We start from the raw sequence: 27,478 nt of genomic DNA on the forward strand, positions 1-27,478 counted from the left end.
TTATCCCTTGTGAATTGCGAAAGCTTATCTTGAACGTCACTTAACGCACATGCATTAACACCCTGTTTTTTTTATTAAGGCTCATTGCATTATTTAAATGTTTTTTTTTCACAAATTTACGAATTTACCGCTTACAAAGCAAATCCATGATAGTAAGAGTGTGATTGTTTGCTTCGTTTAAGTGCCGGATCGTTGACATGAAGAACAAAATTTGCTAATAGAAAAAATACACATCGGACTGACCGAGTGATATACATTACACAAATATAACATAAATTACGAATCGTCTAGCGCTTTAACTGACCCCGAAAACCAAAAGACATTTAAGTGATGTTTGAACTTTTTGTGTGGACGTATTTTGATATATATATTTAATATAAAGTTTTACAATCCATACTTTGTGTGTTTAAGCCTAATTCTAAATTAGTGTTTAGACAAAAATGTATATTAGTATTCCAGTTTTGTAATGTGGTATTGATATAATGTAAAATTGAATTAAACACACCGCTAGTGTCCGTTTAAATATTTTGAAAAGAAACCAGACAGCTATGACAAAGTGAATCAAAATCCTTGAAGCGGTTACTTCCCGATTCGTTTAACCGAAAACACTTAAACACATTAAAAGAAGAAAGTTTCGGACATTTTGATCTACTGCTTTATGGAGTTGGAAGGGAAAATGCCTATGTGCGTCCTCGTTTTCTACCTAATCGTTTTTTTCTTTTTGTATTATGTAAATATTTAATAGCCACTGCGTGCGGCAGATATGACAAAAACTTTTTCGGCACCTGATTTATAAACTTAAAATGAAATGCATAATCATACATCTCGTGTAGACCAGTTTATGAAGATTTCTTTATCTGCTCTTACCGTAGCAGTCAGTTACTTATTCACACCCAACCTAACGACAACTAAAATATTTACGCGTTGCAACATTCAAGTGGTATGAGAAATACCCGTTTAATTCCTTGCAGCTATTTAAATGCTGGTTTTAAATGCATACTCAAATTATCGATATATTTCAATAGATCACGTATTATTCGAAGTCCCGATTCATAAATACAATTAAAGCGTAATGAAATTACAAAGATTGATTTGAAAACTGGAAAAAACACGCGTCATACCTATGTTTAGTTGTCTAACCCAGTATCTTTTAATATAGGTGTTTAGGTTGAATGCTATACGAATAGCAGTATAAATTCGTTCAAGGAGATACACGCTAAACATTTGTTGAATCATCGTTAACGGTTTTAACATTCATGAAGAAACACATTATATATCACAACAGTGTATTGTAATTTCGTTGGAGTAAAAATGTATTAATGTTTGTGTGTATACGTGCTTTCGACGTAATGCGGTCTCAACATTTTCCAGTTGTTAAGTGATCAATACCGTACAGGCATTAATCGAGGAAACTCTTGAAGACATACAGAAATTTAAAAGAGCGACGCTTGTGTGTTTGTGTTAAGGTGGATAGTTTTTTCCCTATTAAATGAGGGGTGAACATTTATAGCGGTTCATTAAACCATTTCCTGACATTAACTCATAGTGAAATCTGGACCAAAGCTCCGAAATATACCGTATTATATTCGTGTTAGTGCTGTGATTTTTCCATTGAATTTCTTCGTATTGTGATCCGCATTAATGGCAACAGTGGTGAGTAAATTGTCAATATATAAATATAAATTGAGCCTCGCTCTGGAAAAACGGGGCTTAATGCATGTGAGTTAAGTGTCGTCACAGATTAGCCTGTTCAGTCCGCACATGCTTACCAGGGACGACACTGTCCGTCTCAACTGGATTTTCGCTAAGAACAATCTTCCTGAAACATAAAATACTCCCAAGAAGCGGAAAGTGACAGCAAAGAATAATCAGGGACGACGCTTTACACACATGCATTTAACCCCGTTTTCCCAGAGCGATGATCAATTATATGTGCAGGAGAAAAGAAATCGCGTTATTGATATATTTTCATACAACTTATTCGAAAACATTTTACGTTTTACATTATTTACATTTAAGACACATGGTCTAATGAGATATAATAGGGGGGGGGGGGCGCTCATTTTTTAATTAAACAATTAATCCATAACGGTTCCGTATTTCTTATTTAGTATTTATGTATATGTGTGTATATGAACGTGTATTTCCTCGTAAGATACTCGCAAAACTAAAATAGTTTTGAATCGTCACTCTTTTTATACACAATTGAGCTTATAAAAATTTATCTAGAGGAAATCAATTCCTCAGAGATATTTAAATATTCAATGTTTATATATGTGTCTATAGATTCGTTATTTCAGGTTTGTCATTGTTGCATTAGCAATGTTGGGTTCAGCAGTACAAACCGTGTGTCAATAATGTACAGCTGTTTGTGTGGGTTAATGATAACTTGTATATTCGGGAATCGAGGTTGATAAAACGCGGTGCATTTTGCAACGTATTGAATAATAATCAAGGCAAACAAAGTTTAAATGAAAAGCAATAGCTTATTGCATATCTAAGGATGTTATAATCTTTGGTTATTGTGAAGTATAACTGTGGAGTGTTTTGTGTTTATGGAACGCGCTATATGAATACGAAAGTAGAATTTCGGGGGTGAAATTTAACATACGTCGTTTAAATAATGACGTTTTCGAATAACATATCCGAGTTTTTTTTTTATCATTCTGTGAGTCGACAATATATTACATAAATAACAAAATAGTATCATCTGTATAAAAAGTGAAAATATATTTACTGAAGACAATTTTTGTTTAATGTCATACTAAACATGAGACTAGATGTATGACATGTACATGAAATAGGTTAATTTTTAGTGTTTAACATTCCAAACTATCTAACAAAAAAAGGAATATATCTTCGTGCACATTTGTGTTCATGAATTTCATAAGATTATACCATAAAATCGAAACACACATTTAATTAAAATGCAAGGGTCGTAATTTACAGAAGTTTAAAGGTCACAGTTTCTTTCATATCATACTTTAAAGGACGTCGATTGAGTAATTCTACAGCGTAAAGAGTAAATTATGAGCATTACAAATATTCATTCGTTTTATTAGGTTTAATGATAATCATTCATGTTAACATCCTCGAGCAAATTGTATGGTCTTCTGATTTAATTAGTATTTTCATACACTAGCCGTCTTATTTTCTTTATGTAGAATGTACGAAATATATTGGACACCATTATTGCGTGCTTAAATAATGCTTATGTTTATTGTTGCACTGGACTGACAGCATGTTCTCTTTTACATTTTACTTATAGAATCAAGAACTCATGCAGCTTGTGGCGAGGACTCGAGCATTCCTGAAATCACACGTAATTATACTTTTATATGTCAGCTTTTGCTTGACAAATATCTCGTATGTATAATTCACTAGTCTTTTGAAATGCAATACGTCATTACGTTTTACCCTTATGACCCACTTTAAAACTTGGTCGAGCTGTCATTGGGGTAAATGCCTTTACCACGTTTTGTAAACATTACGCAATATATAGGACCACCAGAGTGTTTACAAGCGTTTCTGCAATTAACCATAGTCACATCTCCACATGATACATTTAAAACATGAATATGACAAAGACATTGACAACTTAATGACCACGGGACAAATGTACTGACCAAGTTTCATAAAGACGGGTAATAAATGTGACCTTTACAATTTAATTTAGTTTTATCTCGTTTTACCAAATGTTCTTAGTCAATCAGGTTGTTTTATTACATCTGGTCTAGATCAAGTTCTGTGACCAAGTTTTATGAAGTCCCTGTTTTGACAAGATATGACCCGCTTTTGAATGACCAATTTTCATTTTGGCGCAAATATTCTGTCTTTGTTTCATGTACGCTTATGTTGAATTGAGGCTTACAATTACATGTATACATGTTGTGATGACAAGCTTTAAGTGTATTTTATTTACCTTCTTTTTTGCTGCATGGTATCGAACTCGACCGATATATAATTGGATTTGAGTTCTTACCAAGCATAATAAAGATGTATAAAGTGCCCGACTATTCGCATATATTTTACGATTCGTACTAAATATTTTGAATGTTTATATGATGTGATGTATAAATGTAATAACATCATTACAAAGCATCATTACGTGTTCTGAATGTTGGTATCATAAACTCTCAGGGATTCACAAAATATTGGAAACAAATACTATGAACTCTGTAAGATACTTTCATATCTAACATGAGATTAATTGTTTTAACACGTTTTTGTGTTAATTCCAATCAACAATTAATTAATATAAATAACGTCATCCAAAACTGACGGTTAAGATGGTTTTGATCACTTAGGTTCGGTAAGTGCTACATGGATAAGAAAATTAAAATAACTACTACTCACATGTTGGTGATACGGCATAGTCCATGTACATGTATTGTTTGAATTGTAGATTGCATGGGTTGCAGTTGTAATCTTTGGAGTGGGCTTGTTGGTTTGCATAATAGTCCCCGTCGTGCTTACGGGGCTATCAAAAACACATGGTAAGTCAGTTGTGTTTTGACTAATTAGTTAATAAACACATTCTTATACATGTTCTTTTTTGTATCAATTTATGTCTTTTTGTTGATTAATTAACGTATTCTTTTCTATTTGGTACTTTTTGACGATGCTGGAACAGCATCGTCTAAGGTATGATAACCATCAAAAAATTATTCACAATGTCGACCTATGTAACAGACCGAGCCAGTCCGATTGAGATAACTCGATTTTTGTAATCGAAATACCTCGACCTCGTTGATTTTCATTGATAACATTCTCCTAGCAGAGTTGTCGTTCGTGTTTCAACATTCAACAATGGCCGCCCCCACGAGAGTCTCGAGTCAAAACTTTCTTACTGCATAAATTGGCTTGTTTCGCTATTTAGAAGCTGTCATTTATGATATATAAATTATTTATTCACTAAATCTCCGCTAATGACAACAATGGATGGAATTCGAAGGATATATTCGATGTTAATGGATCACTTTCTACAACAATGGTTTCGCCCATGAGATACTTGATAACACTCGTGTCAAAACTTTCTTACAGCTTAAATCGGCTTGTTTCGCTATTTAGTAATGCAACAATAAATGGAATTCGAAGGATATATTCAATGTGAATGAAGCAAACTGGCAAACTGATGATACTGGTATTTTTAGTTATCAGTTAAAGTCACGTTTTGCTTTATAAATTTTGTTCGAGCATTTTGCGACTTATTGAATGGCTATGATACCCGATATCAACGATGTCATATGGGATTTGCATATCACCAAGCTGTCCTGAAATACAACATTGATTACAAACTCTTTACTCAAATGACTGGTTTGTATGAATTCTTTCTTCTTTTTATTTAAATAGTTGATATCATTATAGTCCAAATAATTAGACGTAATTTACCGTTTAGTCCATGTATATCGACCTCATATTTTTAGGAGTAGATATTATGTTAAAGGGGCCTTTTAACAGATTTTGACATGTTTTGAAGTTAGTCATTAAATGCTTTATATTGATAAATGTAAACATTTGATCTTAAAAGCTCCAGTTAAAAATCCAGAATAAAATTCTTTTAAAAAAAGTAGTCCGCAGCAGGGCTCGAACTAGTGACCCCCTTAGTCCTGGAGTAAAAACGCATTAGCCTGCTCGACTATTCTGCCAAGTATAAATGGTTGACGTATTTTATACCTAATATAAGCAATCTTCGTAGTTTCACACAATTAAACAACACAACATAACTCTCCAAATTATTCAATCGTTTCGCGTTGCAACGCTTTATAATTTTTAAATCGTTAAAAGATGCATATAATGGCTATATTAGACCATGGTAAATGTCCAGTTATACTGTTTCCTAATAATAACATAACTAAAACGAACATTTGCGAATCCGATACAACTTTTTTCAATTTTTGTCAATTTACCAAAACGTGAAAAGATCCCTTTAAAGTTAAAGTGATAGTATGGGCATTTTGCACTGTTGAATTGAGCTGAAAAGAATTAACAGATCAAAAGAGTTAGTTAAATTGTGGTTACTGATCAATTTTCTGCAACTCATCTTGCTACCAGTTGTTTATAAAAATATATTTTATATTCGATATTCTTACGTGACCCACCAGTCCTGCAAGCCGAAGTGATCCGTAAAACATAATTGTGTTTTTGTGTCGTATGAACGAATCTGCACAAAAACTTAATTTAGGTTCAAAACGTACATGCATGATCAGTTGTCAAATGAAAGTACGGTCGATATTCAAATGCATTATTTTTCTCTTTCCGCGATATTGTTTTAGTATGTTGATGCTGCATTAACATATAAGTGAATATGAAGTGAAAACACCAAAAATAAACAACGGTGGCGATAGACACCTATAAACTGTTAGATGCCCATAATATCACTTTAAATGAACTGTATCCCAGTAAAAGAGACATTAAGGCGATTGTGGCCAGTTTAGATCCAGTTCAGCCTGCAGTTGCTTGAAAGCTGTTTGCTTAAGAGCGGTTTTCTGACAATGACAAATAGTTTAATTGGATACTGATTAGACTGCCCTTTTCCTGTGACCTGGCTAATTAGATTCAGAAGCCTGGTAACAGTTTAACGTTAATGTTACCAATGTGTCAGACCAGGGCCTTGATTATGAAATCTAGGACATGCATGGTCAGAAGATGTCATTTAAGATTATACATTTTTTCAAACACATACAAATGCATACAAATATAAATAGTTAAATGCACTAAGTCAGAAGGCATTTGACTATGGCTGGTGCCTTGGCACACCAGGTGTTTCGGTTGCAATAGTGTGATGGACTAACTACTTGGATGTGTAGTTACATTATTTACAGTATATCAAACAGTATAATATTATTATGCCCACCTTCGAAGAAGGGAGGGTATATTGTTTTGCACATGTCGGTCCGTATGTCCGTATGTCCGTCCACAAGATTGTTTCCGGATGATAACTCAAGAATGCTTATGCCTAGGATCATGAAACTTCATAGGTACATTGATCATGACTCGCAGATGACCCAAATTGATTTTGAGGTCACTAGGTCAAAGAGCAAGGTCACGGTGACCCGAAATAGTAAAATGGTTTCCTGATGATAACTCAAGAACGCTTATGCCTAGGATCATGAATCTTCATGTGTACATTGATCATGACTCGCAGATGATCACTATTGATTTTGAGGTCACTAGGTCAAATGTCAAGGTCACGGTGACCCGAAATAGTTAAACGGTTTCCGGATGATAACTCAAGAACGCTTATGCCTAGGATCATGAAACTTCATAGGTTTATTGATCATGACTCGTTGATGAACCCTATTGATTTTCAGGTCACTTGGTCAGAGGTCAAGGTCACGGTGACCCGAAAAAGTAAAATGGTTTCCGGATAATAACTCAAGAACGCTTATGCCTAGGATCATGAAACTTCATAGATACATTGATCATGACTTGCAGATGACCCCTTTTAAGGTCACTAGGTCAAAGGTCAAGGTCACGGTGACCCGAAAAAGCTAAATGGTTTCCGGATGATAACTCAAGAACGCTTATGCCTAGGATCATGAAACTTCATAGATACATTGATCATGACTCGCAGATGATCCCTATTGAATTTCAGGTCACTAGGTCAAAGGTCAAGGTCACGGTGACCCGAAATAGTAAAATGGTTTCCGGATGATAACTCAACAACGTTTATGCCTAGGATCATGAAACTTCATAGGTACATTGATCATGACTCGCAGATGACCCCTAATGATTTTCAAGTCATTAGGTCAAAGGTCAAGGTCACAGTGACTCAACTTTGAAAAATGGTAACCAGATGATAACTCAAGAATGCTTACGCCTATGATCATGAAACTTCTAAGGTGCATTGATCATGACTCGCAGATGACCCCTATTGACTTTCAGGTCACTAGGTCAAAGGTCAAGGTCACGGTGACTTGACACAGTAAAATGGTTTCCGGATGATAGCACAAGAAAGCGTACGCCTAGGATCATAAAACTTCATAGGTACATTGATCATGACTCGCAGATGACCCTATTGATTTTCAAGTCACTAGGTCAAAGGTCAAGGTCTCAGTGCCAAAAACGTATTCACACAATGGCTGCCACTACAACTGACAGCCTATATGGGGGGCATGCATGTTTTACAAACAGCCCTTGTTTCAAAAATGTTTACATGTAGTATACTTATATTGATATTTACAAAATTGATGCATATGAATGATAAACTTTACTGAAATCATTTTAATGATACTGAAATCATGACAGTGAATTAATACTGATAATTATTTTATATATTTTGCTTGATACAATCATGTACATCTATATAAAATGAGATCATACTGTAACTTCAGGGATGAATTTCAGTGAATAAAATTAAATCAGTAATATAAGTAACTCATATATCTCTCCCGACGCGCGCACACCTAAACATCCTGCTATGTACCTATCCAGATCCAGATAAAAAGACATGATACATAATTATGTATCATATTGTTCAGAGGGGATGATTTAACCTCTGTGGTATCAATGTATTGTTTTACTTCTTTAATCAATGTGTTTAAAGATATATAAACATAGCTCCAGGGTCTTTGCTTCAGGCAATGAATATTTCATATCCTGATCTCTTTTTTCTGATGGATATTTTAACTAGTTACTACATTCAATACAGTCAAATATATGTTAAGTAGTATCTGTACACATTGGTAGATTAAATTTGTACATCAAAAATTATTTTTTTAATTGTTTTAAATAGATATAGTTCAAATGTTCATACTAGATTAATTTAAAACCTTAGTCATGTCACGGAAATCTAGAGTCCGTGGTCATGTGGTAATAAAACATTTTTAAATATAACCACTTTTATTTGGAGACCTGACCAGATCTCAAATGCATATCCCTTTTCTCTGTCACCCTGGTCATCTCCTATCAAAATGGCAAATTATATGCAGAACCGTTCTTTACATACAATGGTTGAATGAAAAAATTGACATCCTTTTCACATGGAAATTTCACTTTGACAGTCATGGAAAAAGAGCCTGCACAACACAGATCAAAAATGCTTTTTATTTTTGGATAATCCCATATCTTGAAACTCTATGTGCATAAATACCCCAAGTCCTCATGAAATCAGGACAACAAAAATGGTTTTTAAGTCCTTAATTGACCTGGCTATAGTAATCAGATTATTATAAGCTCAATTAGTCTATTTATGTCATATGCTTTGTGTATTGTAAACATGCACATAATTTTGCAGGTACATGATAGCAATAAATAATAACTTAGCCATCCATACAATAAAGGTCAATGGCAAAGCCTGTGAGAAAAATTTGAACGCATTGAGTGTAATAACACAACGTGCTCATGGTGAGCTTTTGTGATCGCTTTATGGCCGTCGTGAGCCGTCAACATTTGCCTTGTTAACTCTGTGGATTCCACGTTTATATTCCAATCTTCATAAAATTTGGCCAGAATACAAGTCTCAATGATATCTTGAATCAGTTCGAATATGGTTACAATTGGTTAAAAAACATGGCTGCCAGGGGGTGGGGGCATTTTTCCTTATATCGATATAGTAAAACATTGTTAACACTCGAGAGGTCACATTTATTTTCCGACCTTCATGAATTTTGTTCACAATATTTGTCCAAATAATATCTTGTTATCTCAGGTGAACGACTTTGGGCCTTTCAGGCCCTCTTGTTTGTTCATCTTACCATTTGAAGAAAAGATATCATTGCACATATGTCTTTTACTTTTAGAATGTGTTATGCTGCATTTCTTATGTGGCTTGTTCGGGGTATATTGTTTAGCACATGTCGGCCAGTCCGTCAGTCGGTCCGTCCACCAGATGGTTTCCGGATGATAACTCAAGAACGCTTAGGCCTAGGATCATGAACCTTCATAGGTACATTGATCATGACTGGCAGATGAACCCTATTGATTTTCAGGTCACTAGATAAAAGGGTAAGGTCACAGTGACTAGAATGCTTAGGCCTAGGATCATGAAAATACATAGGTACATTGATCATGACTGGCATATGACCCCTTTTGATGTTCAGGTCATTAGGTCAAAGGTCAAGGTAACAGTGAGTCAAAACAGTTTAATGATTTCCGGATGATAACTCAAGAATGCTTACGTCTAGGATCATGAAACTTCATAGGTACATTGATCATGACTTGCAGATTACCCCTATTAATGTTTAGGTCACTAGGTCAAAGGTCAAGGTCAAAGTGACTCAAAACAGTAAAATAGTATCCGGATGATAACTAAAAAATGCTTACGCCTAGGACCATTAAACTTTATAGGTACATTGATCATGACTGGTATATAACCCTTATTGATTTTCAGGTCACTTGGTCAAAGGTCAAGGTCACAGTGACTCATAACAGTAAAAAGGTTTCCTGATGATAACTCAAGAATAGTAAGGCCTAGGATCATGAAACTTCATAGGTAAATTGATCATGACTGACAGATGATCCCTTTTGATTTTCAGGTCACTAGGTCAAAGGTCAAGGTCACAGTGACAAAAAATGTATTCACACAATGGTTACCACTACAACTGACAGCCCATATGGAGGGCATGCATGTTTTACAAACAGCCCTTGTTTGTCTTATGTTGGTAAATGTTCATCTCGGTCAATTCTAGGTTAAGTTTGAAAGTAGGTCATATGTGGTCAAAACTAGGTCAACAAACCAAATCACAGAAAAGGTAAGTTAACACTCCAGAGGTCACATTTTCTTCCAGATCTTCATGAAAATTGGACAGAATGTTATCTCGATGAAATGAAGTTTCAGTTCGAAAGTTGGTAGTTTGTCAAAAACTAGGTCATTTAATCAAAACATAGAAAACTTCCTTTACCTTTCTACAGGTCACATTATCTTCCTGATGTTCATGAAAATTGCTTACTATGTCCATCTTAATCAAATCAAAAGCTGAATTTGCAAGTTGGTCATGTGAAGGTTAAAGCTAGGTTACAACTTAGTCAAATCATACACAAGTTTTTGACACTTTAGAAGGAGTTTTGGGTGAGCGATACAGGGCTATCTTGTTTTAGAACAGCCTGTAGTAAGAAAGGGAAGGTATTGTATTTGTTTCAAAAGTAACATTTTATTGTTATTGGAAGTAACTGAGCAATTATATGATGTCATAGTTTTGGTTATTTTTCTCACTTGTTATGATGTGACGAGGTGAGCTTTTGTTATCACTCTTTGTCTGTTGTATTCTATCCAAAGTTTATTGTGAACACATAAGATATCATTTTACAATGTTTAAATGTGGGTGTCACCCCTTTGCCAGATTCTTATGAAACTAGTCACCTCTATGTCATTTTGGGTTTCATATTCTATAAAAAATTAGGGCACTAGGTCAAATATAAGAAAAGGTCTGTTAATACTTTAGTGGTCACATTCTCTCCCTGATCCACTTGTAAATTGGTTAGAACATTATTTTAAATGATTTCAAAGTCAAGCTTGAAAGTAGCATATTCAACATTTAGGTCACAAGGTCTAGTCTCAGTGATTAACAGGTCATGTTCCAAAGTGGGTGATGTGCTTCCAAGCATTTGATCAATAACTAAAATCATTAAAATCTATGTTAACACTTACATTTTTTACCTGATCTTCATGGCAGTTGATCAGAATTTCAAAAAATAAAAGTAGGAACTCGGTAACAAGGCTCAACTAGATCGGATAGACGCAAATAGTTTGTTCATACTCACAATGACTTTTTTTCTAGATCCTCATGAAAAATTAGTTAACTCCACTAGGAAACAATCAGTTTCAGGTGAGCCACATTGTGCTGTTAAAGCTATCTATGTATAGTATAGATTGTTACAAAACCTTGTTTATCAATAAAAATAAATGAAAAAAATGGCTTTCTAAAAGTAATAGTATTGGATGATATATTCCTCAACTTATAATCTACGACAATCTTTTGAGAAGAAAAACAAAATTTGACTATTATTATACCCCAACATACTGTGATTGGGGGCTAGCACAGTATTTCTCAATCATGTTCCTCGTAAAATAATGGGTTAGCATATTGTTGCTGTTTTATCCAGTTGTCTGGACCATAACTCCCAATAGAATTGTAAGTTCAAATATGAGATATTTAGGTAAATAAATCTCATTGAAGGGAGTGCAGTGTCCAAGAACGAAAACGATTGCACCACAACCATTAACTATTAACCTGCGGATAAATGACAAGCAATAAAAATTACACAATTGCGGTGATGTAGATTAACTTAAATGGATGCTTATTTATTTTATGCTTTCCGGTGATTTAAACAGAAATACCAGTGAAATAAACTGGTATTTCACTGTTTTAAACAGTGAAAAATAACAGTGAAAATATCGATATTTTTCGCTGTTTTTCTCGGAAAATCGATATTCCACCGATTCCAACAAATATCCTCTATATATCCACCCTCTTCAAAAGCATCGTCAAACCAGTACTTTCAGAACTTTGATTAAATATCTAATTATTTCCAATTGAGTGTTTTAATAATTAATCTTAGTAAATACCTTTGAAATTGAATTTAAAATATTAATTCAATTAATTTGTGTTTTTTTCTTTTACAGGCGACACTCCCAAGTTCACAGGTAGGTCTCAATATTAAAGTGACATAATGAAAAATTGAGAAATTAACCATACTTTAGAAAGCATAGATTATTTTCTAATAAATCAAGGAATTTCTTAATTATTGTCATTTAACCAAACTATGAACATTTCCATTATATATATGTATTAATATTATAAAATTAATAAATAAATAATATAAATAAATAAATAAATATATAAATATATTTATCTATACTAACACTGAAATAATACCAGAAGATTTTTTTACTTATTCTAAACGTTTCTATACATAGATGTTGTTTTAACACGTATAGTTGTGTATGTAACAAAAATTACATTATATAAATATGTATATATAGCCACGTGTGTACTCGTCGATTACACGATGTGGAGGCCGATCCAGACACGCTGCAAAGTATCAGTACCGGCAGAAATAAAAGCCAGTATAGACGTCAGCCAAACCTTATTCTCTCTCAATAGCGGCGATGTGTTACCAGTAAGTGATCCTTGCAGATGTCGTATAGATTCTGGCTGATTATTCGTTTGTGGTATTATATATAATGAATTTAAAATGTATTATCGATGTCCATTCTCTTTTTGCTAGTGACTACAACACAGTGATTTCTTAATATTTGAACAAAAATTGCGGAATATCAGTTTACGGTTGTGATAAACAGTTTTTTTTATTAAAAATCAATTTTTACTCCACACTTATGAAATAAATATTATAATACAACTATATATACAATAATTATTGTTAGTTCCATTGTTTCGATCTCAGGTCAACTGCTCCTATCAAGTAACGGATGGGGTAATAACTTGCCAAGGGCCGCATGTAACGTGTCAGATCCGCGGGACTCTCTCAATTGCATTCTTTGACAATGCTGGCAACGCTGTGCTGGACAAAATACTATTTAATTTAGGTTCGCTTAGTAAGTGTGCCTATCTCATTATTTTGTAATCCCTGACATGTTTAATATAAATATTCCCCTAGAGTATTCAATGCACATGCTAAATTATCATTTATCCACATAGGATCTGCTCTCGATTTAAAGGTCTAGTCAAATGTATTCTGATAACAGAAAGTAAAATAACTATTTGACTAGTTTGCTTAAACATTAATCATTAATGAGAAAAATGAATCCAATAAGCATAATAACATTTTCCACTTTTAAAATTTAGTTCCTCCCTTGGTGACAAGTGTGGTTCAAGTCTTTGAACCTGTTGGTAAAAATTTCACGTCAAATTTCAACTTTACGTGTGCCGTGACGTCATCGTGCGATACGTACACCATGGCTCTTTACGTCGATGGAAATCTTCATCTAACTGAAGGTTAATATAGCACCTTTTTTATCTTTTCTTAATTGAACGATTATAGTATTACTTGTGGACCATTAAACACATTAATGGTACTTATAACACGTTATAATGAAGTGTCCATCTATAACACGTTTAAATAAATTGTCCATCATATAAAGAAATATTTTACTCTAGTAGAGGACGCACTTCTTTGCATCAACACATCGATGACAGAGGGGGGATACAACAAGAGCTGCGTGTTTAAAGTCGACGAGGATGTGATACGCCAACAACGTAGTATGGACATTTCGTGCGCTCTCCTTCAAAATAATTTCCTTGCTAAGCAAGAAAAGTTTCTTCTGCCTATGTGTTCGAAGAGATCATCCGGTATACATCTAAATTATTGCCGTTTTATATTATATTTAAACCAGTCTTTTGTCTTATGGAAATTGATTTAATGAATAATTTAATAACACATAATTATTTAAATGATCTTTTATAAACAATATAAAAACGATGATTAAATTGCTATAAACATGTATCAACAATATGTAATACATAATGTGTACAATATATATATTAACAAACACTTTTGCAGACTGCAACTGTTCAGCTAAGACAACTTCCTGTGACGAAATTTGTACAAAAGTAGGAACCTGTCTGAAACATGACGACATATCGCGATATCAAAACATTACCACAGAGGATGTTGTTTTGAAACCTATCTGTCCAGTTTTATGCACCCCGAAGTGGTGTCGTGATAAATTCAATGATGATAAAACTGAGACACTAATACCGGCAATCCTTGGCGCCATGTGCACGAACTCATGAAATGACACAATCAGCTTTTTAAACTCTTTAACGCAATGGAGCTTAAGATCTCACTCAGGAAATGAATGTTCGTACAAAAGGAACACACGGTGTCGTTATGTATTGAAAATGGTGTACTATTGAAGTGTTGGAATATTTAAATCCTTAATGTATTGCTATATGAGCTGCCAAATCATATTGTGTGTGTTGCAATAGATGGTGTTTTGACAACAGTATTTATTTTTAATATTTATTTATGCAGTGTTTGCATATGTATATAAGTATCATCTGGTGGTCATAATGTTCTGTAAAATGTCTGAATTGAAGCAGTATTTGATACGCGCATGTATGTATTGTGTGTACAAATATAAAGCAGCACCTTAAAACCAGATTGTCTCCTGCATCTTAACACATGACGGTGCTCTTAATAATATGGCATCATTATACCCAGACAAGTGTACGCTTCAAAAATGTGTTTTAAGATAGGCGTCTACATTTTACAATGCATATATTATATTGACATATCTTCAAGAGTGAGGTTTCTTTATTTGATATGTATCTGTTTTTGCCCCCATAGACCGTGCAATTTAACTAGGGCTCTATATGTGTTCTATAAGTGTCATTTTTAGTGTTATTAGTGTTTATTTATTATTCATAATCATTACTACTGTTAATGCATATCGTTCATTTCTGTAAGTATACCTCCATATTGTTACTCATGTCTGTTGTTATTATTGTTGTTTTTGTTGTTTTCCATGTGTGCAATTTTCGTATTTATGGGCATTTAAAACATATGGCTAAATCACACTGGAAGTATGTCAATTTAAATGATAAAATGATTGTAGGCAACATATTTTATCTAAATATTTCGTTTACACAACGGTCTGATACGGTTACAAATATAACATAATACAAATACTCAAATTTGTATTATTTGAACAAACATAAGTATTTTGTGATATGCGTCATCGTTTTCCTTTTTAAGGATTAATTCTCTTTAAATAGCAACTGAATCCATTTCTAGAAGACTGTGATATGAATAAAGCTGTTTATGTGCATTTTGTTGCTGTTTGTATTGTTTAATAGAAACAATATACTGTATAGCTAAACAATATATAGGTGTAGACAGTTTATGATCTTTTAAAAAGTCGTAACCCGTTTAGTTTATCGGTTTTGCTATAAACCACTCGGGAGGAACACCAACTATCACGTGACCCAGAACGTCAACGACAGTTTGAAAATGAAAGATAAAACGTCCTCCGCTCAAGGTAAGTTATTTGTAAATATCTCTTTTAGTTGTTACGCGCAAAAAAAACTGAATGTATACAGTTTACTCGCTAGTTTCATGTCAACAAAAAACAACAAAATAGATGTTTACAAATAACTCTGTGACAAACGTGTGTTGTTATTTGACATTTTTTGTTGATCCCTAGTGTATATATCGTTATTCAGTTTTATAACGAAATCGCTTTTTACTTTTGCATGTGAAAATGATATCCCATAGTTAGGTCACATTTGTAAAGATAAGTGACAAAAGTGTCCATATAAACAATACGCGGAGTTGCACCCTTAACGGCATCATGCGTGGGAAACCAGTTTATTCTATTTTCGTTGGTATAAAATACCCTTGGCTATTCGGTAATTTTGCCAATCGGATGTTCGGATCGAAATATATAGACGTGAATAGCATAATCTTTAAAGCTGGCTTTTTTGTTGGTTGAGTGATTAAATGAACTGTTGAAAATAGTTGAACAAAAGATCAAATGCGGAAGTTTTATTAAATATCAAAACCTTACCGTATCGATTTGGTAGCTTAACAAAGAACTAGGTTAGCTATTTAAACTTAACGAAGGACGTGTGTTTGTCGTTTATAGTGCTTTATATAATATGGCTATACTATCAAATCACACGTAGGTTAACAGGACGAGTTATTTTAATGTTGATGCTAAAATTGTGTTCAGGACATCGCGACCATAATAGTTGGTCTCAAGGCAACACACATATGATGATCTGACTTAAAGCCACACACCTTATTCGGCATAGTAAATTTAAGAATAAATAAGAAACATATTTTATATATGCCAATTAAAATTCTGGTGGTTACAAGGTAGTAATATGTCCTTTTTGCGATTAACAACTTAAAAATAATCGCGTTTGTCGAAACGGACGTATATGTCTAGAAATCCTACTTTCGGTTGTAAAAGCAGTACCCTTTGAAAAATAATAAATTACTTGCAAACTAGGCTATAGATTTAATTTTATCTAAGCCAATTATAATATATCTGGTGGTTAGATGGTATTAATCCGTCTTTTTTGAGCTTTAAAACTTATAAATAATCACGTTTTTCGAAATTGACGCACACATGTATACGTGGAAATCCTACTTTCGGTTTTAAAAGCCGTTTGAAAAATAATAAATTACTTGCTAACTACGCTATAGATTTAACGACAATTGTGCACACTTTCAAATTGCATCCATATGTATTAATTAACGTGTATTTCATTTCAAGATGTGTGGCTTTAATCTCTCTTTAACAGTCGCGTCTTTATTTACAAGTAGCTGATCGATTGACGCATAGCTACTTTGTGTTCTTTAAATACGTGCCTATTACACACATGTGATTAAAATGGAAATACCCTTTTCTTTTCTTCCAAGTCATTAAAATGGTATTCCAAAATGCACACCTTGATTTTAATTATTGATTTAAAACCAAATAAATAAAATCGCTCACAAAAATGTTGAGGATCATGATCATACAAACAAAACTGAAGGGCATTACGTGCTGGAATACCAGAAAATCAAAATGGGATACCAGACAGTCTTATCAACAATAGTATATTCTTCAGTTAATTTAAATTTTCAAATGAAGTGGAATAATGTATGAATGCTTTATTCTTATTGGAGCACACGTATTTAATTGATTGATATCATTTAAAAATGCATTCATACATAAAAAAATACTTTGAATACAAAATAAAATTAATAATTAAATTTCGGGATCATTATAATTTTTACTACTGTTATCGTGTCTTTCTGTGCGTATGTTCCAAATAAACAGGGTGTTAACGCGTTTTTGTGATTGAGCGATCCAACCCAGCATAGGCTTTTATTGAGGAAACTCTGGAAAAATGGAAAGAGTAAAATAATGATCAAAGTTTGTTTCAATGTTTGAGTGTTATTGTAAGTATGGACCTGTTTCCCCTACACAATGTGAGGTAAACTTTTGAATCAGGTAAGTTACCAGTTACAATGGCATTCATTGAGGAAAGTTGACAAAAGCATAAATGTACTGTTTTATTATACATTAGCTATAACTGTGTAGTGAATGCTGTTATAATGACGCAACCTGTGAGTATAGTGCAAATAATATACAATACATTTTAATATTCATTGAGGAAACACATTATATATCACAACAGTTTATTGTCATTACATCGGAGTAGATATGTATTAATGTTTGTGTGTAAACGAGCTTTCTACGTTATGCGGTCTCAAAATTTTTCAGTTGTGAAGTGATCAATACCGCACAGGCATTCATCGAAGAAACTCTTAAAGACATGCATACATTTAAAAGAGCGAGGCTTGTGTGTTTGTGTTAAGGTGGATAGTTTTTTCGCTATTAAATGAGGAGTAAACATTTATTTTACATTTGTACATGATTTACATAATTTGTACATGATGTCATGCTAATCGAAAAGAAATTTTGTTACATGTTCTATGTGCAAATGTGTGTACTCTCGAATTTGATGCCCACATAAATCTCACTTAAGGGTTAAAAACCCATATCAAAGTTTGTGTTTGTAGTGTACACATTTAATTATTTTTCACTGGAAAAATGCATAAAAGAGCAAAAAATGCTTTGTTTTAATACTTTTGTTTATTTAAGGGATAATACCATTAATGACATTCCAAAGTGAAATTTAGAACTCATTTTTTCATTATATAAATAACAAGGTAAAAACCTTGTTCGTAAAATGACTGTGTATTTTAATTTAAGGTGTTTTAAAGGAAAATGTAAAACATATCATATCCAGAAATGTCTTTACCCAAGTATTTATGTTGTGCTTCCATTTCACGTTTGCCTGAAAATAAAACATGTAATAATTGAAAATGCTATTTCTTTCTGATGATAAATGTGATTTAAAACAATACCAGCTGCAATGCCTTCAGTTTACAAATGTTTCAAATAGTAGTGATTATATAATGACAGTCAAGATTTCTGGGATAAGAAACACAATTAAAAAGAGAAAGCTTTTTGGACCGTAGGTTGCTAAAAGAGTGAAAACATCAAAACTTAATTTGCAAGTCAAGATATGATCTCATATGTCCATCAATAATATAGACTTTTTTAAAAATCCGATTGATGGTGCAAAATTTTCTTTCCTGTTCAAGTTAAATGAGAAGGATTTCTCTCCTGCTAGTATCACATATCAGTTTCAATTATACACTGAAATAACAAGAAGGATTTGGAAAAAATCTTAGCTTTGTCAACCCCAAACCCCATTTTCTTGTTGCATCATCTATGCAAAAAGTAAAGTACTTGTACCTTTGGCTGCAGTTTCATCTTTTATCATCCCCATCTCCACATCACTTTAGTCAGAAAGATCCATGTAAGGCATATTAACAGCAGACTCTGTTGACAACAGAATCAGTAATACATGTAGTACGTTACCTAAAGACATGAACATTAAAAGTAGTTTCTTTGAATGTATACACATCATGCACATACATAATCTTCATAAAAAATTGACAATTACGTTTTTCATACATAATTATGCATGTGATTAAATCATCCAGCTAAACCACTGTAGCAATCACTAAAATGGATTTTTTTAGATTATTTTTATAAGGTAGTTGTCAAGAGTTGCACAGCTTCCAACAAAACAATGATGTATAATTGTAAAAAGTAAGGAAACTTATGTTCAGACACAACGACGAAGTCAATTATGTATTGTAGTACAAAGTAAGGAAGGTAATTATCTGTCAAAAGCACGTAAGGTGTGTCAAAAACATACCATTTAAGGACTCTCCAATACTTTGCATATTGTCAACTGAATTTGCAGAATTGGACGTCTGCACTGCAATATAAATATCATAAATTAGGATTTAAAATTTAAAACTTAAAACAAACAGCACACTTAGCCTTGATTGTACAAACAATGTCATAAACCTGTCCAATCACTGATCATAACATGACATTCAAGCAGTTACCTTTTCACTGTAATAATATTCCGAGCATATGATAATTTTGTCATAACAGCGATGTTTTTCCGTCTTTATAGTACCGGAAAATGGCATGTTCCCAATTATGAAAAAATACTAATTTCCCAATTGCTGTTAAAAAAATTCCCAATTGAAGGTTAAAAAGCATCTTTTGTTTTTAAATAAAAAATCAACATTTAGTTAGTTTCCCTATGCAGCTCTGTGGCTTGAACCTAAGTTAATATAATATTGACAACTTGACAACACTTAGTTATCAATTTTGATGTGTTTGGGAGCAAAAAATCAAATACACCAATTTTCCAATATGAAGACTTCACAACACGAATTTTCCCAAATTCAGGGTTTTGCGCATATTTTTCCCAATTGGGCTGGTACCGGTACTTTTTCCAATTGGGCAAAACAATCGCTGCATTATAAAAAGGAAATACATAATAATATGATGTTGACTGTAAGTTTATATCAGTGTTCCATTGTTTGATAAATTTATCATAAATATTCAATTAAATCTAAATAATTATTCTTTGAAGTATGTTTATACACATTGAAATTCAATTTGGCTCCAGATACAATATAATACAAATAGTAAAACATTATGCACACATAGCAATAAAACTAGCATTTTGAAATAAATGCAAAACACAAAATATGTTTTACCAAATGTTTAAGAATGCAGAACAGGTCTTATTTTCTTAATTTGTGTTGTTTTCCCTGTCCAACCGAACAAGTTGCGCCAACAATAACCTACAAAAAAGCACACAAAAACTAAACATGAATTGTATACCTAATAGTTTAAGATTTTTAAAAGGAGTGAGGAAGCATGTTTTTCCTCGTTTATTGTTGTATTTAAATCTATTAATCTATTTGCAATGGCAGAAATGTTTGTAAAACAAAAGACAGAGTGCATAAGTGTGATGTCATCAAGGGAATCCCGTTCATAATGTAAACAAATATCACTTAAATTAGGTCAATATATGATAATGCATTACTAAATATTCCAGTTACTGTTTAATTAGAATGCCTTTTACAGTCTTATGTTTTGGAACAATAACAATTCATATTCATCTCATTTGATAAGTTTTAACTGAGCATCTTTTATTTCCTGTTTTCAAATATTTCAGGTACCCATTTAGCAAAATATTAGTACAAAAAAACTGATATGATCTCACTTGTTATTAGCAGCCACTTGGCAATAACCAACTATCTTTAAATCTACACTACTCAAAACTCGCTAAGGATCACTTTATAGTATGTGTAGTTTGAAGTTCACCCCTAGCTAGATTTAGCCAGCGTCACGCATCAATGATAAAACAATACATAAAAATAAAATCAAAAACACACATTCTAATATCAAAACCTGCAAAATAAAGAAATAAATTAAATTAAATTAAATTGAAAATAATGTGAAATAAAAATTGATCCTAAGCAAATTTTGAGTAGTATATTTCCATTTGAATCAATTTGTTTCCTTAAATTTTCCTCAGCGAGTAATTATATAAAGAAATTACTGCAATAAATAACAAATTCAATAATAGTTATATTGTATTGTCCTTGTAACACAGCGAAATTAATTCACATAATATCACTATTGATTTTCCAATTCGAACAAGAAGTAATGTAAATCAAATAGATAATTTGATCATACTTTTTCATTTATGACAATAATCAGTCAAGTGTAATAATTCGTAGAATATTCATGCAAAAGCCAACATTATGCCAAAAACACACAAACAAACAAGACAAGAAAAGCAACACAATCAAGCAATAGCGACATAATAAGCGTGTCCGTTAGTTTACTGAAATAAGATAAAGCGTGCAAACTAAAGCAACAATTACAGACAAATAGAGAATAATAGGTAAGTGTTGATTATAGATCAGGTTTATCATGCGAGGCTTAGAAAACAAAAAGCACGAGCCTTGGCGAGTGCTTTTTCGTTTTCGTGCCGAGCATGATAAACCTGATCTATAATCAACACTAACCTATTATTCTATTTATCCCACTTTTTATTCAGTAAACTTTTTTTATTTAAACAAAATAAGTTTTCATGAGTGTTTGTCGTACTTTGATAATGACTGTAGTGTAACCAAGGTCAGTGTATTACTCCGCGTTCCAAAAATAACCGCTGATCAAATAATCATTTTTTTTAAATCAGAATATCGTTCTGTAACAAAGTGTCGAGCGTTATTAATTACAATTTTAATCATACAACATGTATTGAATTGCAAATCTTTAAGTTTTATGATATCAATATGACATTAAGTTGTTATATACAAGGAACTACATTTGTTTACAACGTAGCCTAACACCACACACAATTCACTTTCGATATCAAACTATCGAGTCGATCACGAGGTGCACAATATTTGCTTCTTTGTTATAATATGTGGTTATTTCGTGACGAAATAACAAAGATTACTTGGATTTAAGCTAATTATATACATTAACATTTTGAATGTTGAAAGTGGCACCAACGAATTGTGAGGCAAAGTTGTTCGAACTAGAGAAAGACATTTGCTGGTGAAGTGACTGGGTGGGGCGAACATCAAGATCAACTTGTTCGACGGTAGACAGTGGTTGTCTAGGCTGCATTTCGGCCATAGTTTCGGTGCATGAAGGTGAACAAGAGGAATCTGTTGGATTGTAACATTTACTGGACTGAGCAAGAATGATCACTTTTGCTGCTGTCCAACAGATATGTTGGAATAATTGGTTATGGACTGGACATTTTTGTGCCCTGTTATGGTCATGGTTTCAGTGGGTGGAATGTTTGCATTTCGAAGTTTTTGGACCAGTAATTTGCGAACTGAGTGGTTCGTTATTCTCTTGTGCTTGAGAAAGCCGGCGTCTTTTGCCATGCCCATGGCCTTCAGCATCTGACCAAACTTGTTGACACCCAATTGTTGACGCAAGAATCACCGGGATGCAGTGTCATTTGTGCGTATTGCCAGGTAGAAAAGATTCTTTGAAGAAAAATCAGATGGACGCATATCCGAGTACAGCTTGTAAATGAACACAGGATTTCTTGGTCCAGACGATTGTTTTCTACGGTCAAAGGGGAGCAACTCGAACTGACTTCTTCAAAGGGGAGCAACAACAACAGAACCTATTTGCATAGTGTTAAATTTACCTAATACTAGGTTTTAATGACAATAAATGACAAAAAACTCGTTTTTGCTACTTTCCTTTGTTTTAAGGTCATTAAGATTGACAAACATTTGAGATTGTTTTTATTATTGATGCACTTGGCAAATACAGGTGACGAGGTGCGTGGGAAAAAGTAGTCCCGGTTCGGCAGTTGATGACGTCATTTCGTGCCATTGATTATAGCCTTGCCGTTGATTATAGATGAAATTTAATCAACGGGGCTTTAATCAACCGATTTTGCTGTAAAAGTGGGATAATATATAGAAATGATCATAAATAAACACATAACGATAAAATACATGTCCTTACCTACTGCATTTATATCACTGCACAATGAATCAGTCTAATCTAATTTCTGTGATTTTTTTTTACATATATACACTATTCAACATGTTATTATATATGTTCCGATATGAAATTAGCAATCTCCACTTTGTCTTCTAAAGACATGTGCACATATAAAGTCATATATGGCAGAATCCTTTGGTAAACTGAAGTCAAAAGTAATTATCCTATCTTTGACATCCATTTTGGCACATAGTTTAACGGAGCCGATTATTACCGGAGCAGATTTATTGTCCTGTATATTGACAATTTTATGCTGACCAGGCATATGTACGGTATGCGGATTTTTGCACGTATCACACATATATTCATCAAAATTCTTGCAGAAACAAGTAGCAGTTTTTGATATGTTGGTTTTCATACAGGGCTCATATGATTGTGTCTCAGTACTTTCTCCGATAACATCGTCTGCACCGTCTCTGTTCGAATCCTACAGTCTTCTAGAAGCCATTGTGACATTGTGTTTAAACAGTTTTTTACTTTCGATTTGAAAACCAATGTTTTTTTTTAAAGTTTAATATATCCCTCATATTTTTTACATAAAAAATGACATTATCGACAAATATATTACCTTGCTGTAGCACTACGCCAAATTATATATTAATACCAACTTATATCCAAATAGAACAATTAAACACTATTACTGTCCTTGTTCCTTTTACGCCCAGTCGCATATTCAATATCTGTTTTGTTAACAGTCGTTAGGGAAATATGATACTTCGTCGATAATTAGCGGAATTACGTCGTGAGGTTCGATTACAACCGAGTATACCATTTCTTTTGGATTGTCAATAGCGTCAGCAGAGCGTTTTATCGTTCGTAATACATCGACTTTATTTGGGTGAACTATTGATCGTTGAATATTGCAAAGGAAGTGCTTTGTCGCTCGTTTCAAAGCGATTATCATCGGGCTTGGTCGGAAGATTATTCCAGCTTTTTGCTATGATACCCAATTAGCAATTTCACCAAATACATCACGCGTTAACACCGAAGGACGTTAAGGACGTCCTCTTAAGAATCGCACTCGTTCAATGTAACTTAGCCAGACCAGCTATCTTCTAGATCCTCACGAAGACTGAGACGGTCCGGCTCTTGCATTAAATTTATGACGTTTTGGAGTAAATTACTTCTAGCTTTGAATAAACAATTTAATTGGTGCTCACACTGAGTATGAACACGACATCGTTCGGTTTGTTGTTACCTATCATTTCATGAATCAACCTCCTCGCAGAGATTTGACTGGAACCGGCATAGCTGGGTAAAAACCCGGTCTTCATAACCAACCGCGTGATGATAGCCGAGCCACGTGGTACAATAGTTTTTCCCGTTGTTGTTTTTACGTTCTCACTAAACTTATACACTATTTTCTAAATATTAAAGAAAATGAAACAACTTTTCATAATATAATACTTAACCAAAATAATATGATCTTACCAAATCTGGTAGGATTTTCTTGTGATGGCAGAGATTGTTTGTAAGAACATGAACGACAACTCTGCGTGGAGATTGCTCATCAATATCTACATGTTGGAAACTGTCACAATTAAGATATTCATAATACAATTACATCAAAAGTATTGATAAGAAAATCAACGTACAGGCGAGTTACATGATAAGTTGTATATTTGCAAGTACATCAAAGCCACTAAATATCCAAATCGAAATATTCCTATCCAGTTGTACTCGGAATTGATGAACATTTGCAAGGATTATGCAATTTTACAGAGATACAATATGCTTCTATTCCTGTTATTGTTTTCGTATTGATTGTTTTTTTTTAATGTCGTTTGTTATATAGTGTTGTGTACGTCATTAAAAAATAAAACACACGACATTCAACTATTTTCTATCGACAAAGAAGAAAATAATTGTGGGCTATTGTGCATTAATTAATAAAACTAAAGAAACACAACAATATTTAGTTCCTATTTATTATCTTTAAATATAGTCAAAGAACAATGCATACATGGCATGAGGTTTTCTTGTATAGAAAAGAAAGGACATTAAGTGTGGGTAATTCTGCGTTAATTTTCATGACTTTGAGTTTTTCAACAAAAAAAATGTAAAAATTAAGTCGCATATAACAAGATTTTAAAAGTTTTCTCCGCGCAAAAGGTATTAAAGACTTGAGCTGCGATTTATAAACCATACCGAATATCTAGCCAAGAACGAATACCAAGGTCGGTATTTTGTATCTAAATGTTTACATCGTTTCACGTCATTTAACGCGATACACTGCATAACCGTTGATCGTTGGATACGAAGGAATAGGCGAAACTAAAGGTTTCTTATTTGGTCATAGGTAGTGTTACATAGATAGATAAAGGGACATTACTGTGTTATACTGAATACTAGATCCCGTAAGAGTTTTCTCTACTGTGAATCTTGTAATTGAGCCGTGCTGTGTGAAAAGGGGGTTTAATGCATGTGCGTAAAGTGTCGACCCAGATTAGCGTGTGCAGTCCGCACAGGCTAATCAGGGTCGAAACTTTCCGCTTTTATGATATTTACCGTTTCAAGAAAGTCTCTTCTTAGCATAAATCCAGTTTAGTCGGAAAATGTCGTCCCTGATTAGCCTGTGCGAACTGCACAGGCTAATCCGGGAGGACACTTTACGCACGTGCAGGTATGAATGAATAAATATGTAGCCACATACGCCTGACGTGATTTTTATAACACCGGCTCGACTACAACAGGTAGCATACCAAAATAATATTATTAACAAAAAGAAGTTTCATGCGGCTTTGAATTATCCAAAGCCTCTGTCATTCATTCGTTTGAACCTGCGTGTACTCCTTCATTTCAAAATTGAATTCGTAGACGAAAATAGTGTGTTCTAGTTTAATAGCTATTTCCAGACGAGTGACGAAAACAAGATCGTGTGCTGTTGTTTTTCGAGGCAAAGCTATTCACATACGAGACGCTGATCAGTCGCTTACTTTTGGTTCAATAACATTGGTCAAGTACGTATAATATTGTGATTGGTCTCCGACTAGATAATGAACAAATAAAACTGTTGCAATGCCTGTCCGATAAATGTCTGTAAGCCGCTTACATACTCGTGCCCTGTTGATCCATCTTGTACTCCTTCGTTCATATCAAACTTAAATGTGTAAACGTAAAAAAGTGTGTTTTTGTTTAATAGATATTTCCAGACGAGTGACAAAAACAAGATGGCGCGCTGTTATTCGTCGGCACGAAGCTTTTCACTTACGAGACGCTGATCAGTCGCTTACTTTTGGTTCAATAACATTTGTCAATTACATATTATATTGTGATTGGTTCCCGACTGAATAATGACCAAGACAACTTGCTCAATACCTGTCGGATAAATGTCTTTAATGCAACATTAATGGCTATATGCGACCAAACTGAAAACCAGTAATTGCCCTACAGTACCTTGTTCAACATCATTAATAAAAACCATTTGTCGAGGTTCGATTGGTGATTTTAAGTTAATCGTAGGTTATGCGTGTCCACGGTTTAAGTAATGAAAACATAACAGTGGTCAGTATTTTGTAGGACAGAATTAGATCATATACATTTGTATTTAAATTTGTAATGCATGTGATGTACTATAACTGATATGGTGTAGTTTTATATTTTATCATGCAGTTTCAATGAATGTAAATGTTTGCATTAACAAAATGTGTGAAGTTGAGTCATTAAATTTGAATTATTGGAATCATGTTATATGTAGTCACTTAGAGAGCGGTTTCGCGTGTGTAAATATGCTTAAAAGCAAAGTAAAAACTATAGATGACATAGAACTCTTTAGTTGATGGGTCGAGTTGATTGATGGATCGAGTTGATTGATTTTCTCATATTGAAGTTTGCTAGCGACCCTCTGAGGTGTTGGACGGACCAAATAACACTTCAGTGCTCTGTTTGGAATTCGGTGTTAAGCATATCTCAAACCTACTTTTTGGCAAAGATTTTATTTAAATATATATTGCTGTAAACACAAAACAAAAAAATATTGAAATTATACATTGGTCATTTAATATAATAGGTGTTCATATTTTTTCTTAAACTAGCAAAACATTATACAGAAAGCTAACCAATATGATTGAGCTTCATTTTGGTCCATTT

The 27,478-nt window shown here is 33.5% G+C and overlaps 1 protein-coding gene and 1 long non-coding RNA gene across 7 annotated transcripts; one reads left to right on the top strand and one right to left on the bottom strand.

Moving 5' to 3' along the window:
- The first annotated feature begins 930 nt into the window (after positions 1-930).
- LOC127835042 (uncharacterized) lies at positions 931-15,064 on the top strand. 5 transcript variants are annotated; one of them, XM_052361239.1, is made up of 9 exons: positions 931-1,653; positions 3,269-3,322; positions 4,406-4,496; positions 12,566-12,586; positions 12,926-13,062; positions 13,348-13,498; positions 13,749-13,898; positions 14,064-14,162; positions 14,464-15,064. In XM_052361239.1, the coding sequence occupies exons 1-9, from the start codon at positions 1,642-1,644 to the stop codon at positions 14,694-14,696; spliced, it is 948 nt and encodes a 315-aa protein (XP_052217199.1). In that variant the 5' UTR covers positions 931-1,641; the 3' UTR covers positions 14,697-15,064. The 5 variants fall into 5 exon arrangements, with proteins under 5 accessions (XP_052217199.1, XP_052217198.1, XP_052217195.1 ...); XM_052361238.1 differs by having other exon boundaries at positions 933-1,653; positions 14,061-14,162; XM_052361235.1 differs by having other exon boundaries at positions 949-1,653; positions 14,064-14,252.
- A 1,225-nt stretch (positions 15,065-16,289) lies between these two features.
- On the bottom strand, positions 16,290-24,099 carry LOC127835043 (uncharacterized). 2 transcript variants are annotated; one of them, XR_008028320.1, is made up of 5 exons: positions 23,958-24,099; positions 20,554-20,640; positions 19,692-19,754; positions 19,223-19,309; positions 16,290-18,758 (listed from the first exon to the last, which is right to left on the bottom strand). It is a non-coding gene; the product is annotated as an uncharacterized LOC127835043 (long non-coding RNA). The 2 variants fall into 2 exon arrangements; XR_008028319.1 differs by lacking the exon at positions 23,958-24,099 and adding an exon at positions 23,351-23,947.
- Positions 24,100-27,478: the final 3,379 nt, after the last annotated feature.

Source organism: Dreissena polymorpha, chromosome 6 (assembly GCF_020536995.1).
Source record: "Dreissena polymorpha isolate Duluth1 chromosome 6, UMN_Dpol_1.0, whole genome shotgun sequence".
Lineage (NCBI taxonomy): Eukaryota > Metazoa > Mollusca > Bivalvia > Myida > Dreissenidae > Dreissena > Dreissena polymorpha.

Coding starts and splice junctions, on each gene's coding strand:
- LOC127835042 (XM_052361234.1), top strand. Junction 13,063..13,347: donor ATAGCGGCGATGTGTTACCA/GTAAGTGATCCT, acceptor TTTCGATCTCAG/GTCAACTGCTCCTATCAAGT. Junction 13,499..13,748: donor ATTTAATTTAGGTTCGCTTA/GTAAGTGTGCCT, acceptor TTTAAAATTTAG/TTCCTCCCTTGGTGACAAGT.